Source organism: Bacillus rossius, chromosome 3 (assembly GCF_032445375.1).
Source record: "Bacillus rossius redtenbacheri isolate Brsri chromosome 3, Brsri_v3, whole genome shotgun sequence".
Taxonomy (NCBI): Eukaryota; Metazoa; Arthropoda; class Insecta; order Phasmatodea; family Bacillidae; genus Bacillus; species Bacillus rossius.
Window position 1 is genome coordinate 16,113,056 of NC_086332.1, and position 12,872 is coordinate 16,125,927.

At 35.2% G+C, this 12,872-nt stretch overlaps 1 protein-coding gene across 3 annotated transcripts in view; it reads right to left on the minus strand.

Moving 5' to 3' along the window:
- The window catches only part of LOC134530274 (zinc finger protein 346-like), a 54,618-nt gene that overhangs the window by 11,257 nt on the left and 30,489 nt on the right, over positions 1–12,872 (minus strand). For 2 of the 3 annotated variants that reach the window (XM_063364978.1, XM_063364979.1), the window contains 2 exons: positions 7,868–7,971; positions 6,516–6,626 (listed from right to left, as the gene is read on the minus strand). In XM_063364978.1, the coding sequence (XP_063221048.1) occupies positions 6,516–6,626; positions 7,868–7,971 (215 nt within the window). Of the gene's footprint in view, positions 1–1,084; positions 2,511–6,515; positions 6,627–7,867; positions 7,972–12,872 lie in introns of those variants that run through there. The other variant, XM_063364980.1, reaches the window with a different exon arrangement.

Genomic DNA, 12,872 nt, shown 5'->3' on the forward strand with positions numbered 1-12,872 from the left:
ACAGATTTTTTTATCATAGTAAACGGTCAGTATGCTTATTTAAGAATTTTTCTTATCACCCATATTACCTGAATTATACGAATTTTTGATTGTCTGGACTGCCTTTGGTCCCAGTTAGTCTGAATAAATGAGGTTTATCTGTACTTGTTGGCAGTAAAGAACCCGGAAAAACTGTATCACTTCCACAATGAAGTTACACTATGAAATAAAACATATTTTATTTTATTATAAAGTAAATGTTATCAAAGCAGATATTGATTTATAAATGGCTTAAAAAACTCTCATCCCACATAAATATCTGAATGTAGTTTTAACTCGCATATTTTGTACTAGTAGAACCCAGCAGATGTTCTGCCAGTGTTTATTTAACTCTATATATCTAAAATGGATAGTTTGTATGTAATCTAGAATCTATAAAGCACCACACCAAATACTTATCACAGCAACAATCACTATTTGTTGTTATTGAGGATTAAGGACAGTAAAAAATCACAATATACCAAGTTTCATGGCGATCTGTTGAACTGAATAGAAGTTGATGCATTGCAGTGCTATCTAGTGGCGAGTTATAGCAAAATGGATAGTGTGGAAATATTCTCAGTGTTCAAATATAGTTATAGTTGCAGTATCCTGTGTTGCCTGGGCTGAAAACAGGGTGATAAATTATCAGCGAGTTAAAGCAAAATGTATATCGCTTTATGACAGTGTGGTGAACATAGAGAAATGACACAAAATTGCTGTTTGCATGTCAATGACCTATGATCGGTTGAATGGTTTAGAAGTTGATGTGCTGCAGCACCATCTAGCAGTAAGTTACAAAAAAAAAATTGGATAGCATAATAACCTTCTCCACAAAGAAACACTTCCATGTGCAAACTTTCTTAGCGATTGGTCAAATGATGTTGGAGTTTATCAACGTCATAAATACATACATATATACAAACCAACCTCCTATTTTTTTTGTGAGTGGGTGTGGGTCTGCAGGTGTTGAAGGGTTCAATTTTCACATTTTAGCTGTGTTTTTATATGGCTAATACACTGTATGATTGATACTAGGAAAATGAATATGTACAAACCTTTCAAATTTATTTGCTACAAATATTTTATCTATTACCAAGTTGTGTTACATCCAAATTAGACAGTAGGACAGACATGACTGCGTGAATGTGGCAGGCCCTTAATGCTGTCCGTATAAACATGTGGTTTTAATTTTACTTGTAGAGTTTAATTTTCATTGATCTAAACATTTCACAGAAAAAAAAAGAAACCATCCTTGTTTGGTAAATAGTTCTCAGACATTATCACTTATCTTTTCATGTTTTAGGCCTATTTACATTTGATATCAAGCTTAATGAAATTTTCCGCATGTGGGTTTTAGTTTCCTAGGCAATGTGAAAGTAAAAGAAATGGGAAATGTAAACAACATCTTACAATGAAGGTCGGAACAATATTCCACAATTATTTAAACACTTGAATTTGAACATTAGGCAGGGACTGTTTTTGTGTCCCACAGTTCCACCAGGCTTCTCGTGTATCATGTAACATCTAAGGGCGAGTACCTCAAGTCGTCCATTACCTTGAATTTATCTTATTCTTAAAAGTGATGCTTTCACAAGAGCATGACATTATCCCTAAATGCATTTACCCTTAAAATCATTTGTCCTAAGGAATGTAATTTTCCCTATGTAAACTAAAGGGATTTTTTTTTTTTTAATGTTTAGGAAAAATTATGCATACCCATCTGCAACAGCTCAAAAATAACAGCAAAAGTCCAAAATTACCATGTTATCTCTGAACAAAAAAATTGCTACATCCCAGCAGAATTAAGGAAAAATTAGTTATGAGTGTTGAAAGTAAATAATATTGTACATCATGGAATTTCAGAATACCAGTTGCATCAAATTGCACAATTACACCTACATAAATACTAAGAAAACATTTATAAACATTTCAGAAGAATAAAGTCAAAGGAAAAGGTGGATTCAAGAATTGAGCCAATTTTAAAGATTCAAGATTTGAGAAGCATTAACAGAAATCTTCAGAAAAATTATTTTGTTTTTGTTTTGGATTTATATAATGTGATTGTATTTCACCATCACTCATTGTATTACTCATAATTGCACATGCTCATTCTAAGTGTGTAGATTGTTCCCACCATTTAAATGCATCTATAACATCCAGCTCATCCCAACATCATGGTCCCCAACCTACTGCCAACATACAAGACACTTTTCTATATCAGTACACCTCTTCCCTATAAGTTACTCTAAAACATGTTCACCAACTCTGACTGGCCGTTGTTGTATCTCACGTTTGTTGGATGTTCACTTCCTACACCGATCTTCCACTGCTGTGTCCGAGTATTCAAATCCTCAGAATGAACTTGATCCTGGACTTGAATCTTCCTCGTCTGTCGCATGCTGTTCATCATCACTGGCACCTGCTGACCACCAATTTGTTGACTATGTTGGATGATCTTGCACTGGTAGTCCTCCCAATCCTTCTGGGTCCTGTATCAATGTCCGCCCAATCACATCGGTGTGCCTGAAGATGTGTTGCTGCATATAACTACCCCATTGACCTTGTTTGGAACACCCTTTTTCTATGCAAGAGTTGGTCCATCATGCTGCCTGTACGATTTTCCGATATCATCAGTCACTCCATACACCAGTCCCCCACATAATGCCTTTATGACTCCCGACTGCCACTTTTTGTTCCCGCTGTAGCTACAGGAACTACAACTCAAGGCATCAGTATGTCTTATCCATGCACCTTATTTATGGATGATATGATAACCGTACATACACAACGAAACAATCTTGGTGATATTTCTGGAGTTTGATTATTAGGGTTCAACAGCTGAAGAAGTGGCTTATGATTTGTGACAATGGTGAATGGCCGTGCTGTTACATACTGCAGTATAAACATGTTACATACTCCAAAGATGACAGCCAAGGCCCAACACCAAGCCAATATTATGATACATCACATGGCAATATGATAGGCTTCTTTGAAACATATTGCACAAGCACAGCCAATGACTGTCTAAGTTATTTAGCAACCCTGAGAGCCTGGTCATGTATTTCTGTCCATTCCCATTCTTTCCCGTAGTCCAGCAGCTGATTTAAAGGTTCTAGTATGCTCATTTTATCTGGAACGAATCTCTCATAGAAGTACAAGTCCAAGAAAGGCTGTATAGTACTTTCTTAGTGGTAGGTTGTGGGGCCACATGGAGTGCCTTCATCTTATCATCAGTTGGGTGTATACCAATGCTATCTACTCTGTAGCCTAAAAATGTTAGTGACGTGGCTGCAAAAATACACTTGGGTTGCTTAAGCTGAAGCCCTGCCTCCTTGATTCTTTGAAGCACTTGTTTCACTTGTACCTATTGCTGATCTTCATTATGTCCTGGAACAACCGCTGGAATTTCTGACAGCAAGGTTGACATCAACTGCTGAAAAATTGTTGATGCATTACAAACATTTTACCTTAAATAATCCTTTGAAGGTGTTAACTGTTAATGAGTTCTGCTGTAGCCTCACCAACAAACACATACAAGTAGGCTTCTCCTAAGTCCAACTTTAACACTTTCCCACCTGCTAAGTTTGAAAATCCCTCAGATATGTTGGGATGTGGGTATATATATTTCTTACAGTCAGCATTGAAATACACTTGTAGTACCCATACATTCAGACTGATTCGCCAGCCTTGTGAACTGGTACTAATGGTCTTGCCCACTGTGAATAAACCATCGGTTCATACACCCCAAGTTCAACTAACCTATCAATTTCTTTATAGACACTTTCTGCCAAAAGTAAACACCACAGAAAGGCTTTTCCAAAATATTGGTTTGACTTCTGGCAATACCTCTACATTCACTAGTGGCCCTGTATATCATCAAATACCCTTGAACATACACTGATTATTTCTGCTGACTTTCCTATCTGTAAGCTTCAAGCTTATCCCTAAGGGATCCATCCAACTACGACCCAACAAACTCTGGCCTTTACCATCAGCCACTAAGAACCTGAATCTGGCTGCCGCTGATCTTGTGCTCTTGTGTGCCTCTTAAGTTTTTCCTGTGACCATCTGTGGAGCACTAATTTTGTATCTTGCAGCTATAGTTCCTCTGGCCACAACTGCTTGAATATATCCTTGCTAATGTGTGACCCGCACCTGTATTCGCTTCCGTGTCCAGTCTTCTGTCATCCAACCAAACTACCCTGTTGATCATTGGTCGACATTTTGTTCCCATATTCCCGTGAATCATATTCTGCAAGCTGATGAGTTGTAATTTTACTTCATGGTCTAATTATTAGCACTAGCCTTCACATCTTTTGATATCTTGGGTCCACACCTGCTGTGGTTCTGATTCTTCCCTTGATGCACTCTCACTCTAAATTACCTTGTTTAGACATAAATGGCAAACTGCACCTTAAGGTCTGCAAACCTGTGGATTATGCCAGCCATTGCATCACCAGCAGGATTGCAGCTGCTCCATCGCTGACTTACTTCCAGTCACCACCCTGCTGGTTTTGTTTTCTGGTATATTCCTGTTGTATGGTGCATGCCTGCATACCCATAACTCGGACACTGCCCCACTAAGTCACTGACTGTTCCACGCAAATCATGCACATTTTAACTTGCTGTTTCCACTGCTGTAGCCAAATCTTCAGCCTCTTTATAAGTCAACTTTACTTTAGAAAGCATGGTATGTAGAACTGCTTGATCTCGCACCTCAAAGACTGTTTGATCCCTTAACATTCTGTCCACCGCAGTTCCGCCACATACTAAGCAAACAATTCCTTTTTATGTTAGTCATGCTTATGGTATTTATAAGTTTCTACATTTTCACTTGGCATAGGCTCAAAATGATTTTCCAATAGCCCTAAGTCTTGTAGCTTATGGTGACACCAAAGATGCTAACACATCATACAGTTTGGTACTACATATTAGGAAAAAAAAAAATGGCCTTCTGCTCATCGTTGTCCTTAACTTTATTTTTCACAAAAAAATAATACTGTACCTACTCAGTGAATGTCTTCCAAGTATCTCTCCCAGGCACAAACCCTCTGAACGAATTAAACCCATTTGAGGTTTATCAACGGCCTATACCCTCAATCCACACTAACACTCCCAATTTCTAAACTAATCATCACGCTAGTTCTGTGGCTTGTTCCTGCCATTCAAGCCCATTCAGAACAGCCAGCTCATTATATGTCAAACAACCTACCATATCAGTAAACAACAGTGATAAACTACTTATTTGATTGGACTCAGAAGAACACATAATAATACCTCACATAATTCAATTATACTGCGATCAAGTTAATACTATCATAACAAACTTACCACAAAATAAAGTAAATAAATAAACAACAAAGTATACACTAAAAATAATAATATTACAAGTTTTATGACCTCCAGTACTGAAGCTTTTTATAATTTTTTTAAGTTTACTCTCTTTATAAACTGCTGGGGTTTCAGAAATTTTCTGATTCCTCTATGATCGTGTTTAAAATGATAAGTAATAATTTTGATATCTACCTCTAAAGTATAATTTAATTAAAGCAAATTGACTCATTCCTCAGTGTTTTATGTACATAGATTTAAGCATATATGTAGCGCTACTGAATGGCAATAGTTAGTTTTTTCATTAGTACTTTATCTCTGTATTATTTAACCAGAACAACACTGCATGTTAAAAATATTAAAATTTAATTTACACACATCTCAATTGTCTTGTTGTGCACCATAAATTAGGTAAGTCACTTTACAAACATTTAGTTTTTTTTTTTTTTAATTTAAATGTTTTAATTATTTTAAACTTTATTTCTCTTATACTGTATGAATTATGGGTTAGGGTGTAACCAGGGGTGCAACAACAGGGGGGGGGGAAGGGTATTTTGCTTCCCCTTTGAAACCTTGAAGTGGGGGCAAACAGGGGCAAAGAAAGTGCTGTGTAATCAATATTTAGATATTAAAACTGCTTAAATAGCACCATTTTCCACCTTGAAATACAAATTTTCCTGGGGGAGGACCCCCGGATCCCCCACTTCAATAGGGGGGATGGATGATTCTTTATAAAAAGGTATATTGCCCCCCCCCCCCCCCCCCCCCCTTTGGAAATTTAGTTGTTGCGCCCCTGGGTGTAACAAGTCAACAAAATCAACATTATTAGAAAAAAGATTTAAGTTGAAAGATATCCTGAGAAACACCAACATAGGTCAGCCTGTAATCATTAAAACTTGCCTTGTTGGGATATAGTTATCATGTAATTATGAGATACCTACTTAATGGCTGTATCCAAATAATCAAAAACATTTTACTTAGAACAAACAAACCAATTAAACCAGTTAATGTTTTTTCAGTTCCGGGAACTACAGGATTGTAACAACTTATGATTTGGTTGTATTCTGACATAAAGTTACATGTATATATATACAAATATTCCAAGAACATAAGTTTTATACATGAAAAAGCGTTACTGTAACTTTTTGAATGCGATACCATACCTGCAGCAGATGTAACATCATCAAGTTGTAAGGGTTTATCTTTACTGTCATTACTATTATCTTCTTTCGTGCAAGCAGAAATAGACAGCATCAAGGCTTCATCAGCTTCCTCTATAAAAAATAAAATACTTATTACTAACTGGCAAGCTAAGGCTAGGTCTACAGCAATGTAGATATCTTTTTTTGACATCAGAAACATTATTTAGCATTTTTTTTACCTAGTATTAATTTTTTTGTGTGCATAAGTATACAAGGCTAACCCAACTTGTTACCATTAAGAAATGGCCTGATTCAATAAAATATTCAGGAGGAAACAACAATTAATAATGTTCAGACAAGGTCACAGCGATGTGTTTTTTAACTGATGCCTACACTTATATTTTTTATTACCAAATGTAAAACTTTAGACAGTAACACTCAGCTAAACTTTAAACTTATAACTATAAATGCAAAAATAATTGTTCTAATATGTACATCATAAATTTATTTCATGCCTAAATAACATATTGTTATTTAATTCACACAAGAGATAGAAAAATTTACATATCTAATTATTTTTTATATAATCATATATGCAGATGATTCAAATATAAACCTATTTAATGTTTAGTAATATTTTGAAATAAAAAAAAAAGTTCACTGCACAACCAATACACGATTACACCATAACGCAAGCCTGTTGATTGCAACAGTGTATCTTCATTAAAATAAATTTCATTCATACAAAAAATTAGTTTGGGCAAAATAATGACTGTAAGCACCCTTCAACATGTTTAAATTGGTGAAACAGTTGGTATAGTACTTGATAGCATAAAATGCAAACATAAAAGTCCCCTCAGGTTTGTATTAATTAAGTTGTCCAGAACAAACAACTGGCGAGCACTTAACATTTGTTCATATTCAAGGTTGTTAGAAACTGATGTGAAGGTGAAACTGAGAGACTGCAGCAATATAAAGCATTTAATGGGAAGATGGGGGAGGGGGGGGGTTCTTCGAGAAAACTCACATGGCCATGTATATATACCCTTTTTCCAACTTGAGAAAAATCCATGTTCGATCCCAGATGCTCAATTCTGTAAATTTAATAAAATTAAAAAAAAAAAAAAGGGGGGGGGGGGGGGGGGGTATGTATTGAAAAAAATTTGCAGCCAGTTTTGTCCATAGTGAACTTTCAGTTGTGTTGAGTGTTAGCACTTAACTAGGTACCTCAACGAAACTGGAGAGCTGCATGCCTCACAATCAACATTCCACGAGCAGGCTCACAATCGTGTTGCGTAGCACAGCGGCACCAGTGTGGACACACCCAAAAACGTTTGAAAATGTGCGGGTTGGTTTAAACATTGCATACATACCTTCCTTGAGTTTCATCATCTTCTTCTTATGTTTGAGGCCATTCTGATGAATTTCCAAGTTGTGCTCATTAGAGCATTTCACCCTGCAGATGGTGCATTCATACCTATAAAGCAGAGGATAACTTTAAGGACACAGGTTCAACCCTTTTCCACTTGCTATTTACCCTCCTCCCTTAATACATGCTTGTTCTACCCTCCCCCCCTAGTACTCTCTCTCCTAAACAAAACACCACAATATTGTCCTGATACCAATAATGCTCACCTGTAATTATTTAATTTAGTGTTTTAAACTTTGGAGAAAGTTTAATAGTAAATTCAATGTTATTTTAAAATGGTGGCCATTATAGAACAATTAAATTATATTTTAAGTTGGCATATTTCATTAAATAAAACATATTTATAGAGAAAGTTTTACAAGCCAACAAACAACTTGGCATAAACTATGACATCAAAACATTTGTATCATTTTTTGAAGAAAATAAACCACCCGTTAAAGAAACCACACACCTGTCACATAAAGACAACAGAAATATAAGCACAAATATTATTAAAGGACTAAGTTTCTCTAAAGTGACCAGCTCAGATCCAAGGGCTAGCAGGAAATGTCCGACCAATCCATTGATCCAACCATCTCCTTTAAATAATAATTAGAAAGTTCTCAGAACCAAGATAAGTTCTGATTAAGGTTAAAAATTTTAAATATATTCTGGTTAAACCAGGGAGTAGCCACGTCTGCATGATAACATGCTAACTGCGTTAAGCCTTTTTTTTCCCCCTTCAGCTAATCGTTGTGCCATATTGATCAAATGCCCTAAACTTTGGCTGAAGTTTAGTGTTTGCAGTGCAGAAAAAGTTTTAAATTTTTTTTTTTTTTTTAACGAAGAGGTGACCTTCGCATAGAAGCTTAGAAACTAATGATAGATCTGGCTAAATTCTTTCTAGATAATTGGTCGTAAGTATAAGGCTAAATGGATTACCACACTGCCTACTGAAATTATGTTTTCCTACCCTTAGCTCCCCACTAGCAAAGAATACAGATGGGATTCCTTTGATGTGACCGGCGACCGGCAACTGTGGCCGTGATTGCAGTCGCAGGTCGCCGGTCACAGACAGAGTGTTTCCTCTGAAAGGACTGACGACCGCCACTCTGCGTTTCTAGTGTGTTTCCTTTTGTGACAGCATGAACAATGACACTTAATATAAGTAACATTTTACTTCTACTATACATTTTGGTGGAAGAAAACGACGACGAAAATAATATGTTCTCGACAATGTTGGCCAGTTTTCAAGAAAGAATGAACGTCGAAGATAGTGTTATGTACAGGTAACATGGTGATCAAGGAATTCTTCTGTCTCGGTGTGTCACAGTTAAACTGCGTCTTGGGTTTAGTAAAAGATGACTTGAAGAAAAACTCAACCAATTGTATCCAATGCCTGATAACATCAGATGAAAAGTTGGCTTTGAAACTCAGGTATGTAATTAATGTAACAAGATTATTGTTCAAAGTAAGGATAGAAAAAATTATAAAAATATATCAAAATTAATTGAGTAAAGGGTACAATTTACATAATTGTGTTTCAACAATTACTCTGCTGATGCATTAAAAAAATATTATGGTGCCATTTGACATTAAACAGTAGTCCCATTGCACTGCCACTGGTCGCGCGCTATGGTTGCCGGTAGCAGACTTTTCAAAGGAACATGACATGTTAAGAACTGTTCTGTCCAGTACAGTTGCCTGGTCACGGTTACCAGTCGCAGGTATTTCAAAGGAATCCAGCCTTAAACACCATTGTCAATTTGTAAAGTTTTCGCTTGCCCACTTCAACAGAGTTTAGTCAAAATGCCACAACACTGTCACCCTGTTATTTCTCGACTTTGCTGCCTGAAGGTGCACCATGGTGGTCACAGACACTTCACCCCAGTCGCTGATGGAGCCCATGCCTTGAGCTCATCAACCCTCCAACTACAGTCATCGGGCAAACATCTGCACAATGACCACAGTTGTCATGCGAACATGTACAGTCGATACTGCAAAGACCTCGCGGTAGTTACAACTTTATGATTTTCCCAGTTTTGTGCCTCTTCGCGACATTCAACACCGCAACAAGAGAACAAGAGATAAGTAATACTGTTAAGTTGCTTCAACGTAACATTGCCTGTGGAAACTACCAGACCATGCAAAAAAGCACCTATCTTCGGGCCACATAAAAAAAAACAGAAAACATCAGACACAGCCAGAACAACATATTTCTTTATTTCCAGTAAAGCAAATAATAATTACAATTTTCATAACACATATCCTTCCATTAATTAATGTCTTGACAGGTGGCTGGATAAGCAGTACATGACTAAGAACTACTGGAACATAACTGTCTATTAACACCTGAAAGCTAAGCTGTACAGAGAAAGAGAGAGAATTTTTGAAGCTTGCATCCCCAAGTCAATCACTCAAAGTCTACGCACTGTACTGAATTGTTGTACCTACAGTTAGCAGTCTCTGAACACGAATAACTTAGTTCAATTTTTTCAATTAAAACAATTTTTTTCTTCTGCTTCAGTACAAACCATCAGTAAAAAAATCTGAAACAGAAGAACATACTTAATGGTAAACTTCCTCATATGACTGTAAACCAATTCAATAGAATATCAATTCTCTCCAATATGACGGCATGGATTTAACATTCCATAAAGTTTGTTAACAGTTATATTTAAAACTTTCTGATTATTTCTAAGCTTTATGAATGGATAAAAAAAAACAGCATTTATTTGACATACTTATCTAGTTCATTATCCAGTATTCATATTACAAGAATATATCACTCTTTAATTCTTTTACAGGTACCTTAAATACTGCTAATACATTATATTTGCTTAAATGTATGCACTATATTCATCATTTTTCTTTGCAAACACACATACTAAAAGTTTGCATGCAATAAAAAAAATACTCACCAATTATTTTTTTCAGTGCTGCTTAAATACTTCGGCTAAACACAGGACCAAGAGTCATGATGAAAAAATAAACTCCACAACCAAAAAACTGACTGTAACATCAAGAATCATCACAACTACATTAAACTACCCGATATAAAATCCTACTCACAACTGGCTATTATGCACAGCTGTAACTTCATGAGAAAAAGTATGGACAAAGTTCTGCTTATGGTGAATCTATTCCCATAACCAAAAGCCAACCCCTTGAAAAAAGAAAAAAAAAAACGGTGTGTGTACTTAAGTATACACAGTAGAAGTTATACTTCTTTTGACGTGATAACTTCTTATAAATGGATGAACGCCGGCTGCAACGCAAGTTCCGCCTGAGCCAACCGTGCAAGAACCGGCCAACCACTGAGCGAGGAAATCTTCTATAATATCAAAAAGGTGAAGGCGGGCTTTTTTAAACCAGCAATAAAAAAACTTTGATTTATTTGTCCAATTCCGTCATTTTAAATTAACAATTTATTGACATTGATTTGGTTTCAGTTTATTTATATAACAAATTGTTCGTGATTATATTCAAACAAATTATTTAAATTAAATGCAAAAACTGTAAATAATATTTTAAAATTAAAAAGTATGCAATTTTTCATCAATGTTTTCTTATGACGTTATCACGTAAAATTATCGTCCGTAAACCGACTTTACAGACAATTCCCCTTTTTTTATTTAAGACAATAAACTATTTTGAAATTTATTGTAACAAAAATAATTTAAATACATATTCAGTATTCAATATTAATGTAAACATGTGTATAAAATTAATTATTTAATAAAATAATCAGGATAAATTTGAATAATAATAAAAACAATAAAAAATGCTGAATGTTTAATCTAATTTATTAATTTTAATTATTTATCAAATTATAATTTTATAATTTATAATGCAAACAAATTATACATATGGAAAAATAACCTCTCTTATATAAATAATTTAATAATACAGTTTAAAATTTTTATAAAAACAATTTCCAACACTAATATACACAATAAACAAATGTTTTTAATGATATGAACCAGTATTCAATACCAATCATTAAATTTCTGCACCGGACTCACTTCCGCACCCATCACTAAAATTCACTACCAGAGCAGCTACGCTGACTACTGAATCATTCATTTTGCAGAGCGAAATGTTAAACTATATAATGAAACGTCTCCGTAAAAATAAAAATAAATAAAAACGGCTTGAACCTGATTTTTCCCAAGGAATTTTATTAAAATACTGCCCACCTTGTTAAAATTCATTAAAAAAGGTAAATACTATACAGTTTCCGCACACGTATAACCATAAATTATTAAGTATTATAGTTGTACTATCATTAAGGTTTATTTTTTATTACCTATGCGAATTCATGGAAATTCATTTCCTAACAAATGTAATTAATTTAATATTACTTTAAGTCAAAATAGAGGATATAGGAGGCTAACTAGTATGAAATAATCAATCCAATGTAATGAGCTATGAATTTAATAATATTATAGCAATATGATAAACAATAAAATATATTCATATATATTTGTTTACAGCACAGTTTGTATAATCCAATAATCTGTAATTTAAAAAAGTAAAATAAAAAAATTCAACTGCCAAGTTTTGAACAATGTTCCTTTAACTTATTAATCGTGCAAAGAATCACCCCTTCGTATGGGTCACACCCTTAATTTTGGACAAATATATCTAACATTTTCATCATAACAGTCGCCCCTGCTGTAAGGGTTGCAGCACCATATATCTTCCTTCACTAGAGTTCCTTGGATACAAGTGAACTGTTCTTTTTCTCAGCTTATTGGCGTATCAGAAATACATTTGGCGTTGACCCTCAGCTCTTTCTTTGTTTACTAAGGGAGGCTGTGAGGCGGCCCACTTCCCCCCCCCCCCCCCCCCCCCCCATCTTCAAGCAAAATTCACAACCACTTCCTAACAAGCTAAAAGGGAAGACTGATATTTTTTATACCTTTGTTTCCCTTTCCCCATTTTTTTTTACCCATCCCTTTGCTAAG